This window comes from Physella acuta, unplaced genomic scaffold, assembly GCF_028476545.2.
Source record: "Physella acuta isolate Inbredline_101_S28 unplaced genomic scaffold, ASM2847654v3 ptg000283l, whole genome shotgun sequence".
In the NCBI taxonomy this organism is placed as follows: Eukaryota; Metazoa; Mollusca; class Gastropoda; family Physidae; genus Physella; species Physella acuta.
Window position 1 is genome coordinate 260,166 of NW_026731802.1, and position 25,627 is coordinate 285,792.

General features: G+C 39.3%; 1 protein-coding gene across 6 annotated transcripts in view; it reads right to left on the reverse strand.

Annotated features, from left to right (window-relative positions):
• LOC131939532 (uncharacterized) overlaps positions 1-21,810 on the reverse strand; it is a 27,587-nt gene extending 5,777 nt beyond the window's left edge. Inside the window, exons 1-8 of one of the 6 annotated variants that reach the window (XM_059297898.1) lie at positions 21,632-21,745; positions 18,371-19,505; positions 16,688-17,092; positions 16,503-16,651; positions 15,283-15,534; positions 13,156-13,241; positions 11,990-12,124; positions 484-687 (exon numbers count right to left, since the gene is read on the reverse strand). In XM_059297898.1, coding sequence (XP_059153881.1) covers positions 484-687; positions 11,990-12,124; positions 13,156-13,241; positions 15,283-15,534; positions 16,503-16,651; positions 16,688-17,092; positions 18,371-19,464 — 2,325 coding nt within the window. In that variant the 5' untranslated portion in view covers positions 19,465-19,505; positions 21,632-21,745. The other 5 variants (XM_059297894.1, XM_059297897.1, XM_059297893.1 and 2 more) reach the window with 5 other exon arrangements.
• Positions 21,811-25,627: the final 3,817 nt, after the last annotated feature.

A 25,627-nucleotide genomic window follows, 5' to 3' on the forward strand; every position in this document is an offset into this window, starting at 1 on the left:
TGTGTGGTATAGGGGGCAGTGCTGGTCAATTAAAATTGTGTGATTTGTGTGGTATAGGGGGCAGTGCTGGTCAATTAAAATTGTGGGATTTGTGTGGTGTAGGGGGCAGTGCTGGTCAATTAAAATTGTGTGATTTGTGTGGTATAGGGGGCAGTGCTGGTCAATTAAAATTGTGGGATTTGTGTGGTATAGGGGGCAGTGCTGGTTGTGGCCATTACACAGACATTGGGACAGAGTGTGCTTGTCTTCTGTTAGTTTAAAACCCACACAGACATGGGGACAGAGTGTGCTTGTCTTCTATTAGTTTAAAACCCACACAGACATGGGGACAGAGTGTGCTTGTCTTCTATTAGTTTAAAACCCACACAGACATTGCTACAAGGGGACAGAGTGTGCTTGTCTTCTGTTAGTTTAAAACCCACACAGACATTGCTACAAGGGGACAGAGTGTGCTTGTCTTCTGTTAGTTTAAAACCCACAAACCTTGTGAAGCTGCTCCACAATTCTTGCAATGTCCCAAAATATAATCAAAGCCTCTTTCTCATTCAGCTTTTTCTCATGGATGACATGGTGTTGGAGGTTAATGAGGAACTGAGATTCAGGCTCGTAGTCATGCGCCATCAGACAGTCCACCACCAGACACAGGCGCTTGACCAGCCTCTTCTCTCTCGTGTCCCAGGCCTGGTCCTGGGGTAAACAAACTTTTAGGTCAGTTGAGGTCAGACATGAAGAAATCTCTACATTGGACAACTCCTTGAGTGAGTGAGACACTACCTTAAAGAAATCTCTACAATGGACAACTCCTTGAGTGAGTGAGACACTACCTTAAAGAAATCTCTACAATGGACAGCTCCTTGAGTGAGTGAGACACTAAGTACCTTAAAGAAATCTCTACAATGGACAACTCCTTGAGTGAGTGAGACACTACCTTAAAGAAATCTCTACAATGGACAACTCCTTGAGTGAGTGAGACACTACCTTAAAGAAATCTCTACAATGGACAACTCCTTGAGTGAGTGAGACACTACCTTAAAGAAATCTCTACAATGGACAACTCCTTGAGTGAGTGAGACACTACCTTAAAGAAATCTCTACAATGGACAACTCCTTGAGTGAGTGAGACACTACCTTAAAGAAATCTCTACAATGGATAACACCTTGAGTGAGTGAGACACTACCTTAAAGAAATCTCTACAATGGACAACTCCTTGAGTGAGTGAGACACTACCTTAAAGAAATCTCTACAATGGACAACTCCTTGAGTGAGTGAGACACTACCTTAAAGAAATCTCTACAATGGACAACTCCTTGAGTGAGTGAGACACTACCTTAAAGAAATCTCTACAATGGACAACTCCTTGAGTGAGTGAGACACTACCTTAAAGAAATCTCTACAATGGACAACTCCTTGAGTGAGTGAGACACTACCTTAAAGAAATCTCTACAATGGACAACTCCTTGAGTGAGTGAGACACTAAGTACCTTAAAGAAATCTCTACAATGGACAACTCCTTGAGTGAGTGAGACACTACCTTAAAGAAATCTCTACAATGGACAACTCCTTGAGTGAGTGAGACACTACCTTAAAGAAATCTCTACAATGGACAACTCCTTGAGTGAGTGAGACACTACCTTAAAGAAATCTCTACAATGGACAACTCCTTGAGTGAGTGAGACACTACCTTAAAGAAATCTCTACAATGGACAACTCCTTGAGTGAGTGAGACACTACCTTAAAGAAATCTCTACAATGGACAACTCCTTGAGTGAGTGAGACACTACCTTAAAGAAATCTCTACAATGGACAACTCCTTGAGTGAGTGAGACACTACCTTAAAGAAATCTCTACAATGGACAACTCCTTGAGTGAGTGAGACACTACCTTAAAGAAATCTCTACAATGGACAACTCCTTGAGTGAGTGAGACACTACCTTAAAGAAATCTCTACAATGGACAACTCCTTGAGTGAGTGAGACACTACCTTAAAGAAATCTCTACAATGGACAACTCCTTGAGTGAGTGAGACACTACCTTAAAGAAATCTCTACAATGGACAACTCCTTGAGTGAGTGAGACACTACCTTAAAGAAATCTCTACAATGGACAACTCCTTGAGTGAGTGAGACATTACCTTAAAGAAATCTCTACAATGGACAACTCCTTGAGTGAGTGAGACACTACCTTAAAGAAATCTCTACAATGGACAACTCCTTGAGTGAGTGAGACACTACCTTAAAGAAATCTCTACAATGGACAACTCCTTGAGTGAGTGAGACACTACCTTAAAGAAATCTCTACAATGGACAACTCCTTGAGTGAGTGAGACACTACCTTAAAGAAATCTCTACAATGGACAACTCCTTGAGTGAGTGAGACACTACCTTAAAGAAATCTCTACAATGGACAACTCCTTGAGTGAGTGAGACATTACCTTAAAGAAATCTCTACAATGGACAACTCCTTGAGTGAGTGAGACACTACCTTAAAGAAATCTCTACAATGGACAACTCCTTGAGTGAGTGAGACACTACCTTAAAGAAATCTCTACAATGGACAACTCCTTTAGTGAGTGAGACACTACCTTAAAGAAATCTCTACAATGGACAACTCCTTGAGTGAGTGAGACACTACCTTAAAGAAATCTCTACAATGGACAACTCCTTGAGTGAGTGAGACACTACCTTAAAGAAATCTCTACAATGGACAACTCCTTGAGTGAGTGAGACACTACCTTAAAGAAATCTCTACAATGGACAACTCCTTGAGTGAGTGAGACACTACCTTAAAGAAATCTCTACAATGGACAACTCCTTGAGTGAGTGAGACACTACCTTAAAGAAATCTCTACAATGGACAACTCCTTGAGTGAGTGAGACACTACCTTAAAGAAATCTCTACAATGGACAACTCCTTGAGTGAGTGAGACACTACCTTAAAGAAATCTCTACAATGGACAACTCCTTGAGTGAGTGAGACACTACCTTAAAGAAATCTCTACAATGGACAACTCCTTGAGTGAGTGAGACACTACCTTAAAGAAATCTCTACAATGGACAACTCCTTGAGTGAGTGAGACACTACCTTAAAGAAATCTCTACAATGGACAACTCCTTTAGTGAGTGAGACACTACCTTAAAGAAATCTCTACAATGGACAACTCCTTGAGTGAGTGAGACACTACCTTAAAGAAATCTCTACAATGGACAACTCCTTGAGTGAGTGAGACACTACCTTAAAGAAATCTCTACAATGGACAACTCCTTGAGTGAGTGAGACAGTACCTTAAAGAAATCTCTACAATGGACAACTCCTTGAGTGAGTGAGACACTACCTTAAAGAAATCTCTACAATGGACAACTCCTTGAGTGAGTGAGACACTACCTTAAAGAAATCTCTACAATGGACAACTCCTTGAGTGAGTGAGACACTACCTTAAAGAAATCTCTACAATGGACAACTCCTTGAGTGAGTGAGACACTACCTTAAAGAAATCTCTACAATGGACAACTCCTTGAGTGAGTGAGACACTACCTTAAAGAAATCTCTACAATGGACAACTCCTTGAGTGAGTGAGACACTACCTTAAAGAAATCTCTACAATGGACAACTCCTTGAGTGAGTGAGACACTACCTTAAAGAAATCTCTACAATGGACAACTCCTTGAGTGAGTGAGACACTACCTTAAAGAAATCTCTACAATGGACAACTCCTTGAGTGAGTGAGACACTACCTTAAAGAAATCTCTACAATGGACAACTCCTTGAGTGAGTGAGACATTACCTTAAAGAAATCTCTACAATGGACAACTCCTTGAGTGAGTGAGACACTACCTTAAAGAAATCTCTACAATGGACAACTCCTTTAGTGAGTGAGACACTACCTTAAAGAAATCTCTACAATGGACAACTCCTTGAGTGAGTGAGACACTACCTTAAAGAAATCTCTACAATGGACAACTCCTTGAGTGAGTGAGACATTACCTTAAAGAAATCTCTACAATGGACAACTCCTTGAGTGAGTGAGACATTACCTTAAAGAAATCTCTACAATGGACAACTCCTTGAGTGAGTGAGACACTACCTTAAAGAAATCTCTACAATGGACAACTCCTTGAGTGAGTGAGACACTACCTTAAAGAAATCTCTACAATGGACAACTCCTTGAGTGAGTGAGACACTACCTTAAAGAAATCTCTACAATGGACAACTCCTTGAGTGAGTGAGACACTACCTTAAAGAAATCTCTACAATGGACAACTCCTTGAGTGAGTGAGACACTACCTTAAAGAAATCTCTACAATGGACAACTCCTTGAGTGAGTGAGACACTACCTTAAAGAAATCTCTACAATGGACAACTCCTTGAGTGAGTGAGACATTACCTTAAAGAAATCTCTACAATGGACAACTCCTTGAGTGAGTGAGACATTACCTTAAAGAAATCTCTACAATGGACAACTCCTTGAGTGAGTGAGACACTACCTTAAAGAAATCTCTACAATGGACAACTCCTTTAGTGAGTGAGACACTACCTTAAAGAAATCTCTACAATGGACAACTCCTTGAGTGAGTGAGACACTACCTTAAAGAAATCTCTACAATGGACAACTCCTTGAGTGAGTGAGACATTACCTTAAAGAAATCTCTACAATGGACAACTCCTTGAGTGAGTGAGACACTACCTTAAAGAAATCTATACAATGGACAACTCCTTTAGTGAGTGAGACACTACCTTAAAGAAATCTCTACAATGGACAACTCCTTGAGTGAGTGAGACACTACCTTAAAGAAATCTCTACAATGGACAACTCCTTGAGTGAGTGAGACACTACCTAAAAGAAATCTCTACAATGGACAACTCCTTGAGTGAGTGAGACATTACCTTAAAGAAATCTATACAATTGACAACTCCTTGAGTGAGTGAGACACTACCTTAAAGAAATCTCTACAATGGACAACTCCTTGAGTGAGTGAGACATTACCTTAAAGAAATCTCTACAATGGACAACTCCTTGAGTGAGTGAGACATTACCTTAAAGAAATCTCTACAATGGACAACTCCTTGAGTGAGTGAGACACTACCTTAAAGAAATCTCTACAATGGACAACTCCTTGAGTGAGTGAGACACTACCTTAAAGAAATCTCTACAATGGACAACTCCTTGAGTGAGTGAGACACTACCTTAAAGAAATCTCTACAATGGACAACTCCTTGAGTGAGTGAGACACTACCTTAAAGAAATCTCTACAATGGACAACTCCTTGAGTGAGTGAGACACTACCTTAAAGAAATCTCTACAATGGACAACTCCTTGAGTGAGTGAGACACTACCTTAAAGAAATCTCTACAATGGACAACTCCTTGAGTGAGTGAGACACTACCTTAAAGAAATCTCTACAATGGACAACTCCTTGAGTGAGTGAGACACTACCTTAAAGAAATCTCTACAATGGACAACTCCTTGAGTGAGTGAGACACTACCTTAAAGAAATCTCTACAATGGACAACTCCTTGAGTGAGTGAGACACTACCTTAAAGAAATCTCTACAATGGACAACTCCTTGAGTGAGTGAGACACTACCTTAAAGAAATCTCTACAATGGACAACTCCTTGAGTGAGTGAGACACTACCTTAAAGAAATCTCTACAATGGACAACTCCTTTAGTGAGTGAGACACTACCTTAAAGAAATCTCTACAATGGACAACTCCTTGAGTGAGTGAGACATTACCTTAAAGAAATCTCTACAATGGACAACTCCTTGAGTGAGTGAGACACTACCTTAAAGAAATCTCTACAATGGACAACTCCTTGAGTGAGTGAGACACTACCTTAAAGAAATCTCTACAATGGACAACTCCTTGAGTGAGTGAGACACTACCTTAAAGAAATCTCTACAATGGACAACTCCTTGAGTGAGTGAGACATTACCTTAAAGAAATCTCTACAATGGACAACTCCTTGAGTGAGACACTACCTTAAAGAAATCTCTACAATGGACAACTCCTTGAGTGAGTGAGACATTACCTTAAAGAAATCTCTACAATGGACAACTCCTTGAGTGAGACACTACCTTAAAGAAATCTCTACAATGGACAACTCCTTGAGTGAGTGAGACATTACCTTAAAGAAATCTCTACAATGGACAACTCCTTGAGTGAGACACTACCTTAAAGAAATCTCTACAATGGACAACTCCTTGAGTGAGTGAGACATTACCTTAAAGAAATCTCTACAATGGACAACTCCTTGAGTGAGACATTACCTTAAAGAAATCTCTACAATGGACAACTCCTTGAGTGAGTGAGACATTACCTTAAAGAAATCTCTACAATGGACAACTCCTTGAGTGAGTGAGACACTACCTTAAAGAAATCTCTACAATGGACAACTCCTTGAGTGAGTGAGACATTACCTTAAAGAAATCTCTACAATGGACAACTCCTTGAGTGAGTGAGACACTACCTTAAAGAAATCTCTACAATGGACAACTCCTTGAGTGAGTGAGACATTACCTTAAAGAAATCTCTACAATGGACAACTCCTTGAGTGAGTGAGACATTACCTTAAAGAAATCTCTACAATGGACAACTCCTTTAGCCTCTGTGAGCTGGGACAGTACCTTAAAGAAATCTCTACAATGGACAACTCCTTGAGTGAGTGAGACACTACCTTAAAGAAATCTCTACAATGGACAACTCCTTTAGTGAGTGAGACACTACCTTAAAGAAATCTCTACAATGGACAACTCCTTGAGTGAGTGAGACACTACCTTAAAGAAATCTCTACCATGGACAACTCCTTGAGTGAGTGAGACATTACCTTAAAGAAATCTCTACAATGGACAACTCCTTGAGTGAGTGAGACACTACCTTAAAGAAATCTCTACAATGGACAACTCCTTGAGTGAGTGAGACACTACCTTAAAGAAATCTCTACAATGGACAACTCCTTGAGTGAGTGAGACACTACCTTAAAGAAATCTCTACAATGGACAACTCCTTGAGTGAGTGAGACACTACCTTAAAGAAATCTCTACAGTGGACAACTCCTTTAGCCTCTGTGAGTGAGACATTACCTTAAAGAAATCTCTACAATGGACAACTCCTTGAGTGAGTGAGACACTACCTTAAAGAAATCTCTACAATGGACAACTCCTTGAGTGAGTGAGACACTACCTTAAAGAAATCTCTACAATGGACAACTCCTTGAGTGAGTGAGACACTACCTTAAAGAAATCTCTACAATGGACAACTCCTTGAGTGAGTGAGACACTACCTTAAAGAAATCTCTACAATGGACAACTCCTTGAGTGAGTGAGACATTACCTTAAAGAAATCTCTACAATGGACAACTCCTTGAGTGAGTGAGACACTACCTTAAAGAAATCTCTACAATGGACAACTCCTTGAGTGAGTGAGACATTACCTTAAAGAAATCTCTACAATGGACAACTCCTTGAGTGAGTGAGACACTACCTTAAAGAAATCTCTACAATGGACAACTCCTTGAGTGAGACACTACCTTAAAGAAATCTCTACAATGGACAACTCCTTGAGTGAGTGAGACACTACCTTAAAGAAATCTCTACAATGGACAACTCCTTGAGTGAGTGAGACACTACCTTAAAGAAATCTCTACAATGGACAACTCCTTGAGTGAGTGAGACACTACCTTAAAGAAATCTCTACAATGGACAACTCCTTGAGTGAGTGAGACACTACCTTAAAGAAATCTCTACAATGGACAACTCCTTGAGTGAGTGAGACACTACCTTAAAGAAATCTCTACAATGGACAACTCCTTGAGTGAGTGAGACACTACCTTAAAGAAATCTCTACAATGGACAACTCCTTGAGTGAGTGAGACACTACCTTAAAGAAATCTCTACAATGGACAACTCCTTGAGTGACTGAGACACTACCTTAAAGAAATCTCTACAATGGACAACTCCTTGAGTGAGTGAGACACTACCTTAAAGAAATCTCTACAATGGACAACTCCTTGAGTGAGTGAGACACTACCTTAAAGAAATCTCTACAATGGACAACTCCTTGAGTGAGTGAGACATTACCTTAAAGAAATCTCTACAATGGACAACTCCTTGAGTGAGTGAGACACTACCTTAAAGAAATCTCTACAATGGACAACTCCTTGAGTGAGTGAGACATTACCTTAAAGAAATCTCTACAATGGACAACTCCTTGAGTGAGTGAGACACTACCTTAAAGAAATCTCTACAATGGACAACTCCTTGAGTGAGTGAGACATTACCTTAAAGAAATCTCTACAATGGACAACTCCTTGAGTGAGTGAGACACTACCTTAAAGAAATCTCTACAATGGACAACTCCTTGAGTGAGTGAGACACTACCTTAAAGAAATCTCTACAATGGACAACTCCTTGAGTGAGTGAGACACTACCTTAAAGAAATCTCTACAATGGACAACTCCTTGAGTGAGTGAGACACTACCTTAAAGAAATCTCTACAATGGACAACTCCTTGAGTGAGTGAGACACTACCTTAAAGAAATCTCTACAATGGACAACTCCTTGAGTGAGTGAGACACTACCTTAAAGAAATCTCTACAATGGACAACTCCTTTAGTGAGTGAGACACTACCTTAAAGAAATCTCTACAATGGACAACTCCTTGAGTGAGTGAGACACTACCTTAAAGAAATCTCTACAATGGACAACTCCTTGAGTGAGTGAGACACTACCTTAAAGAAATCTCTACAATGGACAACTCCTTGAGTGAGTGAGACAGTACCTTAAAGAAATCTCTACAATGGACAACTCCTTGAGTGAGTGAGACATTACCTTAAAGAAATCTCTACAATGGACAACTCCTTTAGCCTCTGTGAGCTGGGACAGTACCTTAAAGAAATCTCTACAGTGGACAACTCCTTGAGTGAGTGAGACACTACCTTAAAGAAATCTCTACAATGGACAACTCCTTGAGTGAGTGAGACACTACCTTAAAGAAATCTCTACAATGGACAACTCCTTGAGTGAGTGAGACACTACCTTAAAGAAATCTCTACAATGGACAACTCCTTGAGTGAGTGAGACACTACCTTAAAGAAATCTCTACAATGGACAACTCCTTGAGTGAGTGAGACACTACCTTAAAGAAATCTCTACAATGGACAACTCCTTGAGTGAGTGAGACACTACCTTAAAGAAATCTCTACAATGGACAACTCCTTGAGTGAGTGAGACACTACCTTAAAGAAATCTCTACAATGGACAACTCCTTGAGTGAGTGAGACACTACCTTAAAGAAATCTCTACAATGGACAACTCCTTGAGTGAGTGAGACACTACCTTAAAGAAATCTCTACAATGGACAACTCCTTGAGTGAGTGAGACACTACCTTAAAGAAATCTCTACAATGGACAACTCCTTGAGTGAGAGACTACCTTAAAGAAATCTCTACAATGGACAACTCCTTGAGTGAGTGAGACACTAAGTACCTTAAAGAAATCTCTACAATGGACAACTCCTTGAGTGAGTGAGACACTACCTTAAAGAAATCTCTACAATGGACAACTCCTTGAGTGAGTGAGACACTACCTTAAAGAAATCTCTACAATGGACAACTCCTTGAGTGAGTGAGACATTACCTTAAAGAAATCTCTACAATGGACAACTCCTTGAGTGAGTGAGACACTACCTTAAAGAAATCTCTACAATGGACAACTCCTTGAGTGAGTGAGACACTACCTTAAAGAAATCTCTACAATGGACAACTCCTTGAGTGAGTGAGACACTACCTTAAAGAAATCTCTACAATGGACAACTCCTTGAGTGAGTGAGACACTACCTTAAAGAAATCTCTACAATGGACAACTCCTTGAGTGAGTGAGACACTACCTTAAAGAAATCTCTACAATGGACAACTCCTTGAGTGAGTGAGACACTACCTTAAAGAAATCTCTACAATGGACAACTCCTTGAGTGAGTGAGACACTACCTTAAAGAAATCTCTACAATGGACAACTCCTTGAGTGAGTGAGACACTACCTTAAAGAAATCTCTACAATGGACAACTCCTTGAGTGAGTGAGACATTACCTTAAAGAAATCTCTACAATGGACAACTCCTTGAGTGAGTGAGACACTACCTTAAAGAAATCTCTACAATGGACAACTCCTTGAGTGAGTGAGACATTACCTTAAAGAAATCTCTACAATGGACAACTCCTTGAGTGAGTGAGACACTACCTTAAAGAAATCTCTACAATGGACAACTCCTTGAGTGAGTGAGACACTACCTTAAAGAAATCTCTACAATGGACAACTCCTTGAGTGAGTGAGACACTACCTTAAAGAAATCTCTACAGTGGACAACTCCTTGAGTGAGTGAGACACTACCTTAAAGAAATCTCTACAATGGACAACTCCTTGAGTGAGTGAGACATTACCTTAAAGAAATCTCTACAATGGACAACTCCTTGAGTGAGTGAGACACTACCTTAAAGAAATCTCTACAATGGACAACTCCTTGAGTGAGTGAGACACTACCTTAAAGAAATCTCTACAATGGACAACTCCTTGAGTGAGTGAGACACTACCTTAAAGAAATCTCTACAATGGACAACTCCTTGAGTGAGTGAGACACTACCTTAAAGAAATCTCTACAATGGACAACTCCTTGAGTGAGTGAGACACTACCTTAAAGAAATCTCTACAATGGACAACTTGAGTGAGTGAGACACTACCTTAAAGAAATCTCTACAATGGACAACTCCTTGAGTGAGTGAGACACTACCTTAAAGAAATCTCTACAATGGACAACTCCTTGAGTGAGTGAGACACTACCTTAAAGAAATCTCTACAATGGACAACTCCTTGAGTGAGTGAGACACTACCTTAAAGAAATCTCTACAATGGACAACTCCTTGAGTGAGAGACTACCTTAAAGAAATCTCTACAATGGACAACTCCTTGAGTGAGTGAGACACTACCTTAAAGAAATCTCTACAATGGACAACTCCTTGAGTGAGTGAGACACTACCTTAAAGAAATCTCTACAATGGACAACTTGAGTGAGTGAGACACTACCTTAAAGAAATCTCTACAATGGACAACTCCTTGAGTGAGTGAGACACTACCTTAAAGAAATCTCTACAATGGACAACTCCTTGAGTGAGTGAGACACTACCTTAAAGAAATCTCTACAATGGACAACTCCTTGAGTGAGTGAGACACTACCTTAAAGAAATCTCTACAATGGACAACTCCTTGAGTGAGTGAGACACTACCTTAAAGAAATCTCTACAATGGACAACTTGAGTGAGTGAGACACTACCTTAAAGAAATCTCTACAATGGACAACTCCTTGAGTGAGTGAGACACTACCTTAAAGAAATCTCTACAATGGACAACTCCTTTAGCCTGTGTGAGCTGGGACAGTACCTTAAAGAAATCTCTACAATGGACAACTCCTTTAGCCTCTGTGAGCTGGGACAGTACCTTAAAGAAATCTCTACAATGGACAACTCCTTTAGCCTGTGTGAGCTGGGACAGTACCTTAAAGAAATCTCTACAATGGACAACTCCTTGAGTGAGTGAGACACTACCTTAAAGAAATCTCTACAATGGACAACTCCTTTAGCCTGTGTGAGCTGGGACAGTACCTTAAAGAAATCTCTACAATGGACAACTCCTTTAGCCTCTGTGAGCTGGGACAGTACCTTAAAGAAATCTCTACAATGGACAACTCCTTTAGCCTGTGTGAGCTGGGACAGTACCTTAAAGAAATCTCTACAATGGACAACTCCTTTAGCCTCTGTGAGCTGGGACAGTACCTTAAAGAAATCTCTACAATGGACAACTCCTTTAGCCTGTGTGAGCTGGGACAGTACCTTAAAGAAATCTCTACAATGGACAACTCCTTTAGCCTCTGTGAGCTGGGACAGTACCTTAAAGAAATCTCTACAATGGACAACTCCTTTAGCCTCTGTGAGCTGGGACAGTACCTTAAAGAAATCTCTACAATGGACAACTCCTTTAGCCTGTGTGAGCTGGGACAGTAGAGAGAACTCTGTCAACATCAGCATCTTGCCCTGTCTGTCATCCATGCTCTCTTGAGCTGGCTCAGTCAAGGTCAGGATCTGGGGAGATCACAAGAAATGGGCTTGAGTTGTCAGCGCTTTAGGGGTCAGGCACAAGAGGTCAGACGAGGTTGGTGGGGTCAGACGAGGTTGGTGGGGGTCAGACGAGGTTGGTGGGGTCAGACAAGGTTGGTGGGGGTCAGACGAGGTTGGTGGGGGTCAGACGAGGTTGGTGGGGTCAGACGAGGTTGATGGGGTCAGAGAAGGTTGGTGCGGGTCAGAGAAGGTTGGTGGGGGTCAGACGAGGTTGGTGGGGTCAGACAAGGTTGGTGGGGTCAGACAAGGTTGGTGGGGGTCACAGACGAGGTTGGTGGGGTCAGACGAGGTTGATGGGGTCAGAGAAGGTTGGTGCGGGTCAGAGAAGGTTGGTGGGGGTCAGACGAGGTTGGTGGGGTCAGACAAGGTTGGTGGGGTCAGACAAGGTTGGTGGGGTCAGACAAGGTTGGTGGGGGTCAGACAAGGTTGGTGGGGTCAGACAAGGTTGGTTGGGTCAGTGGTGGGGTCAGACAAGGTTGGTGGGGTCAGTGGTGGGGTCAGACATGGTTGGTGGGGTCAGTGGTGGGGTCAGACAAGGTTGGTGGGGTCAGACAAGGTTGGTGGGGTCAGACAAGGTTGGTGGGGGTCACAGACGAGGTTGGTGGGGTCAGACGAGGTTGGTGGGGGTCAGACAAGGTTGGTGGGGTCAGATGAGGTTGGTGGGGTCAGTGGTGGGGTCAGACATGGTTGGTGGGGTCAGACAAGGTTGGTGGGGTCAGTGGTGGGGTCAGACAAGGTTGGTGGGGTCAGACAAGGTTGGTGGGGTCAGACAAGGTTGGTGGGGTCAGACAAGGTTGGTGGGGTCAGTGGTGGGGTCAGACAAGGTTGGTGGGGTCAGACAAGGTTGGTGGGGTCAGACAAGGTTGGTGGGGTCAGATGAGGTTGGTGGGGTCAGTGGTGGGGTCAGACATGGTTGGTGGGGTCAGACAAGGTTGGTGGGGTCAGACAAGGTTGGTGGGGTCAGACGAGGTTGGTGGGGTTACCTTTTTGCTTACCTTGATGATGTAGAATTTGCTAGTTCCCTCTTTGCGTGCCAAACACTGGACAATACTTCTGACTGGTGAGGACCCAATCCTTGGCCCTGTAAAGGTCAACCAAGGATTACACTCAAATGATTCAAAACAAAACTACAAGCAATTCACCCAAGGATTACACTCAAATGATTCAAAACAAAACTACAAGCAATTTGTTGCTACCGTCTACTAATGTGAAGCTGAAATGGACTTTGTCCAACCTTTATTTAAGTTCAAATTTATTTCACAGCAGATCATAACCAAATCAACTCAAATTCTTTTTAATGAATAAAAAAAAAACCATTAAGTTCTAGTTAGTTAAATTCTAGTTGAGAAAAAGAAAGAAATTCTATGCTAATTTTTATTTATTAGTTTGTTGTTTCATGGATTTACAATATAGCCTATGTATATGAGTATTTCATTTCCATACCTTTGAATCAAATTTAAATGATCTATGACATACCTAGTATATACGGCCCAGCCCATTGAATCAAATCTAAATGATCCATGACATACCTAGTATATACGGCCCAGCCCTTTGAATCAAATCTAAATGATCCATGACATACCTAGTATATACGGCCCAACCCTTTGAATCAAATCTAAATGATCCATGACATACCTAGTATATACGGCCCAGCCCTTTGAATCAAATCTAAATGATCCATGACATACCTAGTATATACGGCCCAGCCCTTTGAATCAAATCTAAATGATCCATGACATACCTAGTATATACGGTCCAGCCCTTTTATATCAAATCTAAATGATCTATGACATACCTAGTATATACGGCCCAGCCCATTTAATCAAATCTAAATGATCCATGACATACCTAGTATATACGGCCCAGCCCATTGAATCAAATCTAAATGATCCATGACATACCTAGTATATACTGCCCAGCCCTTTGAATCAAATCTAAATGATCCATGACATACCTAGTATATACGGCCCTGCCCTTTGAATCAAATCTAAATGATCCATGACATACCTAGTATATACGGTCCAGCCCTTTTATATCAAATCTAAATGATCTATGACATACCTAGTATATACGGCCCAGCCCTTTGAATCAAATCTAAATGATCCATGACATACCTAGTATATACGGGCCAGCCCTTTGAATCAAATCTAAATGATCCATGACATACCTAGTATATACGGCCCAGCCCTTTGAATCAAATCTAAATGATCCATGACATACCTAGTATATACTGCCCAGCCCTTTGAATCAAATCTAAATGATCCATGACATACCTAGTATATACTGCCCAGCCCTTTGAATCAAATGTAAATGATCTATGACATACCTAGTATATACGGCCCAGCCCATTTAATCAAATCTAAATGATCCATGACATACCTAGTATATACGGCCCAACCCTTTGAATCAAATCTAAATGATCCATGACATACCTAGTATATACGGTCCAGCCCTTTGATTCAAATCTAAATGATCCATGACATACCTAGTATATACGGTCCAGCCCTTTTATATCAAATCTAAATGATCCATGACATACCTAGTATATACGGCCCAGCCCTTTGAATCAAATCTAAATGATCCATGACATACCTAGTATAAACGGCCCAGCCCTTTTAATCAAATCTAAATGATCCATGACATACCTAGTATATACTGCCCAGCCCTTTGAATCAAATCTAAATGATCCATGACATACCTAGTATATACGGCCCAGCCCTTTGAATCAAATCTAAATGATCCATGACATACCTAGTATATACGGCCCAGCCCTTTGAATCAAATCTAAATGATCCATGACATACCTAGTATATACGGCCCAGCCCATTTAATCAAATCTAAATGATCCATGACATACCTAGTATATACGGCCCAGCCCATTGAATCAAATCTAAATGATCCATGACATACCTAGTATATACGGCCCAGCCCTTTGAATCAAATCTAAATGATCCATGACATACCTAGTATATACGGCCCAGCCCTTTGAATCAAATCTAAATGATCCATGACATACCTAGTATATACGGCCCAGCCCATTGAATCAAATCTAAATGATCCATGACATACCTAGTATATACGGCTCAGCCCTTTGAATCAAATCTAAATGATCCATGACATACCTAGTATATACGGCCCAGCCCTTTTAATCAAAGCTGCATAGTTTTTGTTGTTGCTTCCACTCTGGTTGGTGCTCTCCCCCACAAGGTCCTCCTCAGGCGCAGGAAAAGGCTTCGGAGTTTCTGGCGAGGCAACATCAGCTGCTTCTATCTGCCCAGCTTGCTCTAGTGTGGTTTGCCACCAAGATGGCAGTCGGGCGTCGTGCACCAAACCCCGGGGTAAGTAAGGTCTCTGGGCATTGATGGCCTGACCTGCTGACATAGTTGGGCCAGGTTAAGTAAGGTCTCTGGGCATTGATGGCCTGACCTGCTGACATAGTGGGTCCAGGGTAAGTAGGGTCTCTGGGCATTGATGGCCTGACCTGCTGACATAGTGGGACCAGGGTAAGTAGGGTCTCTGGGCATTGATGGCCTGACCTGCTGACATAGTGGGACCAGGGTAAGTAGGGTCTCTGGGCATTGATGGCCTGACCTGCTGACATAGTGGGTCCAGGGTAAGTAGGGTCTCTGGGCATTGATGGCCTGACCTGCTGACATAGTGGGACCAGGGTAAGTAGGGTCTCTGGGCATTGATGGCCTGACCTGCTGACATAGTGGGACCAGGGTAAGTAGGGTCTCTGGGCATTGATGGCCTGACCTGCTGACATAGTGGACCAGGTTAAGTGACAACAGACCAAGGCTCAGCTTTGTCCTAAAGGGCAAGAACTCTAGCAGCTGACAGAAGGTCATGTGACAAGGCTTCAGCAAGTAGATGGGAATGTAGCTTGGCTTACCTGGTGGGATGGGAATGTAGCTTGGCTTACCTGGTGGGATGGGAATGTAGCTTGGCTTACCTGGTGGGATGGGAATGTAGCTTGGCTTACCTGGTGGGATGGGAATGTAGCTTGGCTTACCTGGTGGGATGGGAATGTAGCTTGGCTTACCTGGTGGGATGGGAATGTAGCTTGGCTTACCTGGTGGGATGGGAATGTAGCTTGGCTTACCTGGTGGGATGGGAATGTAGCTTGGCTTACCTGGTGGGATGGGAATGTAGCTTAGCTTACCTGGTGGGATGGGAATGTAGCTTGGCTTACCTGGTGGGATGGGAATGTAGCTTGGCTTACCTGGTGGGATGGGAATGTAGCTTGGCTTACCTGGTGGGATGGGAAGGTAGCTTGACTTACCTGGTGGGATGGGAATGTAGCTTGGCTTACCTGGTGGGATGGGAATGTAGCTTGGCTTACCTGGTGGGATGAGCAAAGATGAAGACAAGCCAGCGTCCAGATGGTGCTGGTCACCAGCAGCCACTACAGCAGCAGACCACGAGTGGTACATCAGTCTCATCCTCGACATCAGCCGCAGCTCTGAGCTCTCTTCATGCCTGGGCATGGGCCTAAGCTCTGAGCTCTCTTCATGCCTGGGCATGAGCCTAAGCTCTGAGCTTTCTTCATGCCTAGATCCTGACACAAAACTAGAAGGAGTTTCAGCTGCTGTTGATGCACCTGTTACTGTTGATGCACCTGTGACTGATGAAGCACCTGTTACTGCTGATACACCTGTTGCTGTTGATGCACCTGTGACTGATGAAGCACCTGTTACTGTTGACGCACATGTGACTGCTGAAGCACCTGATACTGCTGATGCACCAGTTACTTTTGATGCACCTGTTATTGATGAAGCACATTTAAGAGTTGATGCATTGATTATTTTTGATGCAGCTGATGCACCTGTTGAAGCAGCTGGCAGAAATGTGGATGGCTGGTAGCCAGAACTGAGAGCAGAAAATGTTGTCAGTCCTCTACTGCGAGCAGAAGATCCCTCTATGCCAATACATCTGTAGAGAGAAAAGAGAAAACTTGTCCAACACTGCCACAACAGAAGATTATCCGTACCAAGTCAATTCATTTGCTTTAAAGCATCAGCACAAAAGAACACTGGAAAACAGGCCAAAATCTGCCTATTCAAAAGTATGTTAAATAAGACTTAAAAAAACAATATTCTAATTTTGTGTTAATTACAAATAAAGTGGGAGTGGTCTCCCTAAACCTTCTCATATTCTCTATACAAGTTACAACAGTGCAATCTGGTTATAGAAATGATTTTTGAATGAATTTTTTTAATACTTTAAATTTTAATAAAATGGAATCAAGTACATAGAATCCTAATATAATCTCTCTGTCCGCAACATATTTTCGCAGGATATCACATCGGAATCTTCAGCGATATATGGAGAACTTGATATGGAATTTTGTTGAAAATAATATTGTAGATGTTTTAAATCAGGGGTCGGCAACCTTTTCAAGCGGAAGAGCCAAAAGTAACAATTTTCAAAATTTCCCTGGTTTTAAAGAGCCACTAACATTTTTTAATTTTAAATATTTTATTTTTTTATTAAGATTATTAGTATTTGTGCAAGGAGCTGGAGAGCCGCACCTTGATATCAAAAGAGCCGCATGCGGCTCGCGAGCCGCAGGTTGCCGACCCCTGTTTTAAATGTATAGCCACAATTTTATTTAAAGAAGAAAAATAAAAAATAAAGGTGTATTCGAATGTAGAAAAACAATGTTAATTATGCAACCGGAAAAATGTTTATAGTTGGGACAAGAACGCATTTAACAATGACGTCGCTTAATGTTTATACTAAGGAAAGAGCACAAAACTAATGACGTCATCAATACAATTTTCCCGGCCTAAACTTATAAAATTTACTTTATCTATTTGGATTCTAGATCTAGATATAGATATTCTAGATCTAGACTTGATCTACGCAAAAACTAGACGTAGACGCTAAGATCAAGATTTAGACTCTATCTACTCTAGAATCTATTCATACTAGAATCTATTCCAATAACAAATTTCTACATTAAACTATTTCAGTCCTTGATTATTTTATAGAAATCTTTGTTTGTTTAGCTATGGAACTGGCTAATTTGGGATAAAAAATTTAATTTGAAAGAATAGGCCTATTCGCGTAAGTTACATTTCTTATTACTACATCTTTTAACTTTGAACTTAATTATCTGTTGTTTCTTAAATTAACATAAAATTGCATTATTAATTTTTAATAACTTTTTATATTTCATTAAAGAATCTAAACATAATGATATATTACCTGGATACAGTTGATTCTGAGTTTGATTTTTTTCTGGGCATAAGGCTGGTTTTACATGGTCCTATAAGGCTGGTTTTACATGGTCCTATAAGGCTGGTTTTACATGGTCCTATGAGGCTGGTTTGATGTGATCCTGCAGTATACCCCAAAGAGGAGGAGGCCTTTCTAAACAAGCTCCCAGAGCTGCTTGGTGAACTAGTTCTCTTGTGCTCAGATGCTGCTCCATTTTGGTCAGGTGAGGAGCCGCTAGTCTTCTGCTTTGTGGCATGAGATGGTTCCTGGCCAGCTCTAGCAGTGTTGCTGGAATCTTCCTGGGTTGGGTGCAGGAGCCAGTGGTGTGTGTCCCCCAGACTGGAGCTACCAGCAGACATAGAGCCAGGACTGCTAGCCTTACCCCCATTGGTCCTGTCTATAGACTGGGCTTGTACTGGGGAGTGTCTGCTGGGGCACAATCTCACCCTGGCTGATTCTTGGGGCAAGAACTGCTCCACTCTTGAGGAATGGCTTTCACAAGCTGAAATGCTCCTTGTTCTCCCCTCCCCTCTCAAACATAGCCCTTGTGATGGGAATATTCTGTTGTGTAGCATAGTGAACCTGCCGGGCATGGCTATAGGCAACTCAGTGATGGCTGTGGTTCTTGCAGCTCCTGAGCTCATTGATTCACTCTTGTTTGGCCCACCATTAGCTCCTGAGCTCATTGATTCACTGTTGTTTGGCCCACCATTAGCTCCTGAGCTAATTGATTCACTGTTGTTTGGCCCACCATTAGCTCCTGAGCTAATTGATTCACTGTTGTTTGGCCCACCATTAGCTCCTGAGCTAATTGATTCACTGTTGTTTGGCCCACCATTAGCTCCTGAGCTAATTGATTCACTGTTGTTTGGCCCACCATTAGCTCCTGAGCTAATTGATTCACTATTGTTTGGCTGGCCATTACTCAAGGACTGTACGACTGAAGACTCACTAACAGATGTTGTGGATGGTAAGGTAGAATTGGAATTTTCTTCATCTAATGTACCCTCACTATCACCAGTTGAAAATCTGGGAACTTTGGACACAACTGGTTCATCTTCTTTTGGTAAATTGCGTTTCATTATTTGTTTTTACAAAAATGTTCAAAGCTTTTTTCATGTACCTGTTTTTAAACAATTGTATTCAAACTTTCAGTAATAAATATTAAATAAAGACTAGCGATGTATTCATCAGATGCAACAAAGCTCATTTACAATAGCTTTTTATTTATATTATTGTAAACACTGCTGTTTAATCAATGGCTAAATATATCAATATATATTATATATTGATATATTTAGCCATTGGTTCTGGTTTATTGTTCAGTTATCTATAATATCTGACACAAATATATCACAGTATACTAATCTAATACTTCTATTAAAGCCTTAACAATTAATAATAATGAGGCAACTTTTTCGCACATTAATGACATTACTAACTAACTAGATCTAATCTATGAGTGATTACTTAACTAATAATTAGCCTCTATAATTAGCCTCTGCCGAATTTAGTAATTTACGTAGCTAAAACGATAGATTTATTAATTTATTACCTAGCCTATAGGCCCTATTTCAGTAATCTATTGCTATAGGTACGTAAAATCGGCAGAGGCTAGTGATGTGAAAAGAAGGTGCCTCATTAAATTTTAGTAATTATTTCACATTTTTAGAAAGATTTACGTTAAATACATATGTTTTGAAAGTTACAAAAATGTTTTAAAGTTTCATTCATGTACCTGTGTGTAAACAATTGTATTAAAACTTTTCAGTAATAAATAAAGACTAGTGATGTTTTCATCAGATGCAACAAAACTTGTTTACTACTTTAGCAGCCATCTTGTCTAAGTTTTTTTTTGTAAACTTATAGCGGGATATTCAGGGGAAGCCACTCTATTTTACAAGTAGCTGATGTTTATATACTATACTATTAATGTAATTATACTATTTAAATTATATAGGCCCTAGACCTAGCAAATCTTGCTCGCAAACACTGCTGTTTAAAGTTAATTTCTGGCCTGATATATTATTTATTATTTAGCCATTGATTTTGGTTTATTATTCAATTATCTATCATAATATTTGACACAAATATATCACAATATGAATATACTATATACTTCTATTAAAGCCCTTAACAATGAGGCAACTTAGTCGCACATTACGAGAATCTAGCCGCAGCCGATTTTATGTACCTGAACTGATACTGAGACTCAGTCTGAATCACTGATGAGTGAGTGATACTGGATAGATTAGTATATATTATAATAGTTACTAGTTAGGCCTGCCTAGGCCTAATCTAATTCTAATATCCTAATATATAAATCCCCACGTTCGCACTTCTCTCTCTCTCTCTCTCTCTCTCTCTCTGTCTGTCCGCAAAATATTTTCGCCGGACATCACGTCAGAAACGGCAGCGATATATGGATACCTTTATACGGACTTTTGTTGAAAATAATATGTTAGATGTTTTAAATGTATAACCACAATTTTATTTTAAGAAGAAAAATAAAAAATAAAGGCGTATTCGAATGTAGAGAAACAGTATTATTTATGCAACCGGAAAAGTGTATAAACTTAGGACAAGAACGCATTTAACAATGACGTCGCTTATTGTTTACACTAAAACAAGAGCACGAAACTGATGACGTCATCTTCCGAGATTAGAATTTTTAAAAATGAACTATTTCATTCAAATATGATTTAGAGCTATGTACGCTATGAAATGTAGACTATAGGCCTACAATACGATTTTCTCGGCCTAAACTTAAAAAAATTATTTTATTTATTTGGATTCTAGATCTAGAGATTCTAGATCTAGATATTGATCTAGATCTAGATATTCTAGATCATCTAGATCTAGAGATTCTGGATCATATAGATCTAGATCTAGATATTCTAGATCTAGATGATCTATAAAGCTAAGTTGTCGGGTGCCCGATTGGGCACTTCCAGGCGCCGCAGGCGCTTCAAATTTGGCAGGATCTTGCCTTGGGGCGACAGAACACGGGGGTCGGTTGGCCGAAAAGTCTACTATGAGGGGGTCAAAACTGACCTCGACTGACCGGCGCCTTATATGGGTGAATTAATTAAGCATTCAAATTCTCAATGTTTTCGAAAGCCTAAGCGAAGCTGGGCAGCATGCCTAGTTAATAAATAATAGGCCTAAAATAATTTAATTTTAATTTTACCCCTATTTTTATTAGGCCCTATTATTATTAAAATTATTATTATTATATCTACGACGTACTAGTACTAGACATTTAGATCTTGTAATAATATAAATAAATATTTCATAGATCTAGATTCTATATCTAGAAATCTAGTACAATGAATACTATAAAACTATTGCATTGATATTGAATAGGCCTACTGTTACAACTGTAACTTTATTTATTTTTTATTTATTTTTTTGTAACAAAAACTAATGGTTCATTCTATTACCGAGATCAACAAGACAATTTTTAACACAATGAAATAACTAAAACTGAGAAAGTTGGAACATTACCAATGCCAATGTATTTATTTAGTTTAGCTTTGATATAATAGAATCTAGAATCTAGGTCTATATTGCTATAATGTAAAAACTAAAATTTTACTAACACCTTAAAATATTCATCCCATTAAGATCTAGAATCTAGGCTACAACTTTTTTTTTTTCCAAAGACTCACAGTACACTCACATAGCTTCGCAAATTCTGGTGTCAGTTTGTGGAACAATCTTCCAAATAAAACAAGTAGGCCTACTAGTACTATTAAAGTATTAAGTACTATCTATCTGTGGCTTAAAATATATTTAATACAAAACTAAAAATTCTACATATTTCATGATCTCCAGGGAGCCATCTAGTTACACTGCAGTGGCGGGCGCCTGATTCTATTTAGTCAATGATTATGCTCACCGTATTCAAAGTGTATGACACTCTTTAAAACGAACACAGGCACCATAACGCTCACGGTAATGCCCCGGGCGCCAAATCGTAAACTGCCGGCGCGACGCCTTTTTTTAAAGTTACATTTTTTCCCCGCACAAATCTTTCCAGGAGTAGACTCACTAAACTCAACAACTTCCCAAAGTTTCATGGAGATCAGATGAAAAGCTTAATCGAAAGGTGTAGTAATGTATAAAAGACAAACAAACAGGCATACTTCCATATATATATATATATATATATATATATATATATATATAACATAGATCTAGAAGCCATACATTTAAGACCACCACAAAATTAATAGTATAACTACTATATAGGATTAAGTATTATATTGTGCGAGCCGACCCGCGGCGTATCATACGCCGCCGCTATTTAGTTGTTTTATTTTCTACTTTTCAGTAATTCATAATTTGTAAATTCGACAGTACCACTGCTGTCACTGAAAATATTTGCTTTAAAACACTATCATCCCCTCCTTTCCCCCAACCCCTAACACCCCCCCCCCAGTGAAAGCAGCCTCCTCTTAGCTACCTCCCCTAAGTTTAAATCCGTTTCAAACTAAATTATATGCCCCTAACAGCCGTCACTAAACCCGGCTCTACGAATGTAAACATTTAGCGTGAACCACAGCTCACCAGACTTCCTAGAGATGAAGAGAGGAGACTGCAAGGCGCGCTTACAGCATGTTTTCTAACGTCTCCAAGAAGAGAATTATATATATATATAGTTTAGCGTCGGTTATTATTCCGGAATCGTATAGCAGTAAAAAACAGTAAAACAATGTCAAAGTCTGTCACACACTTCCGGAATTCACCGGAAGTACTGTAAACCATACTTTATTTGGCGTCATCTTTTATTTTTATACAGAATATTTAAAATTTGGATAGATTTATTTTTGTAATCATTTTTACATTTTGTAATCATTTTTACTATTTTCGTAATCTAGATTTTTTTAACTTGGCCTAGCAGCTAGATATCTAGCTAGATCTAGATCTAATTAATTAATGGTCGCAAATCCGCTGCAAGCCAAAAACATTAAATTATTACATTTGACTTCATTATTTATATTTATATTATATATTTTAGATCTACTAATTTAAAACTTCTATTAGATTTATATTTATTCTTGTTTCCTTTTGTCGATTAAACTTAAAAAATTAAAACATTAATTTACTACAATCGACTTTCAATTTATTTATATTTCAATGGTCAAATAAACCATGGTTTACCGTAACTCTAATTACCGAGACTCAACAAACATTACCCGATAATTTCCGACGCTAAACTAAGGGATTACCTATATATATATATATATATATATATATATATATATATATATATATTATATACATGGGGGGGGGGGTAGATCTTGATCTAGCATCAGCTGTACAGTGTACTGCGTTGGCGTACTCTTCTGGCAATTCGCCAGGCTTACCTGGCCGGTTAGTCCAGCCTGTCGGCCAGGTAACTGTTAGATTGTTTACATTTTACTAAAGTGCTAGTTGAAAGCTAGTTCACTTTCACTAAAGAACAGAGGCGTATCCAAGTTTTCGTTGTAGGGGGAGCGAAAAGAGCAAAAAAAGGCGCCGAATTTTTAACACGTTCTATATACGTGTATTATATATATATATATATATATATATATATATATATATATATATATATATATATATATAATTACTAGCTATATGTCATTACTTCGCTATGATGTAAAATAACTTGAAAGTAGCACTCGGAAGAAATAAGAAAAAACACACAATGTAGGCCGACAAAACAAAAAATTGTATCAATCTAAACAAATATATATATACATATATATATATATATATATATATATATATATATATATATATATATATATATATATATATATATATATATATATATATATATACACTACAACCATAAACAATTAACGTAACACAATCTGTTTTGTAATTCTTGTAAAAAACATTCTTACTTAATAATTCCTGGGAAATTATTTAAGACAAGTGAAATAGGGGAAATAATCACTCTCTTAATATAAATATGTATATATCTACACATTTAATTATAAATGTCAAAACAAATAAATAATTACTTTAGAATATAATGAAATTGTTTAACACTATTTGTGTTTTCAAAATGTTTTTGTCTATAATCAGAATTTAATATATCGTCATCATAAATGCTAAAGTACTACAGCATAATAAAAGTTTTTAAAATCTGAGTTGGTATAAAACTAAAACCACGCTTTTAGATGAATAGAAAACATTCGGAATGATAGCCAACACTTTGCTAACAATCTGTCTTTTAGTTCAAATCATATATTTTTAATTATCTACTGCTTCTTTGTGTTCTTTAAAGATCATTTTTTAACATAGTGATAGGTATGGGTTAGATCACTGTATTGATCACACACCTTTTTACTGGTAATTGCAAAAACAATATTCAGAGAGTTTTACGTTTAAAAAGCTAATTTTCTGGCGGCATGGTACTTTGGTACATCATTACGCGTTTTTCTACATGTACTTAACAGATCAGTTCGGGGTGGGTTGGGGGGGGGGGTGGTGGGTTCAACTTCATTGACCACTGTCCGGTCACCTTAGGTCAATTATCCAACCCAGTGTATATCTAGGTGTGACATTAATGTCGCTCTACAAAATTGTGGTGGTGAGGTGTGTGTGTGGGGGGGGGGGGGGGGGGGTGGGAAGAGATAACCAACTCAGAGTGAACATAGCGTCAGTTTTTAGATGACTGTTCTAAACATACATATATATTACACAAATATATATTACACAAATATATATTAAAGAAATAGATTTAAATAAGTAGCAGTGGTATTATGACAATATTTTTTTACAGAGGGGTCGATGGGGGAGGGGGTTGTAACTGTTTCATATAATTTGTAATCGTAATCTCTATCGCCCAAACTGTTAGAATACTACTAATTCATCGTGATGACGTTGTTGTCCTTGTCAAAATTTCCCCACCACTACGCAGTTTGCTCATAAGTAAATTTAAATAGAGGTGCACATCAGTTGTATTTGTTTCTGTATTGTAATTTTTTTAATTAATCACGCGATTGAAACTGTATATATAAAGTAATTATGTGTGAAGTTTTATGTATAACATTTTCTAATTCAATTATTGGTAAGCAAATACATTATACAGTTGCCTTAAACTTAACACCCCTCTTGCCAAGTGGTAATACCCGTAGAGGTTTTTTAAACCTTACAATGCATCGTAATGGTTATTTTTAGAATGGAAAACTAATGCAGCTGTTAATACGTGTTGTAAACGTAGACACTACTAGACTAGTACAATAA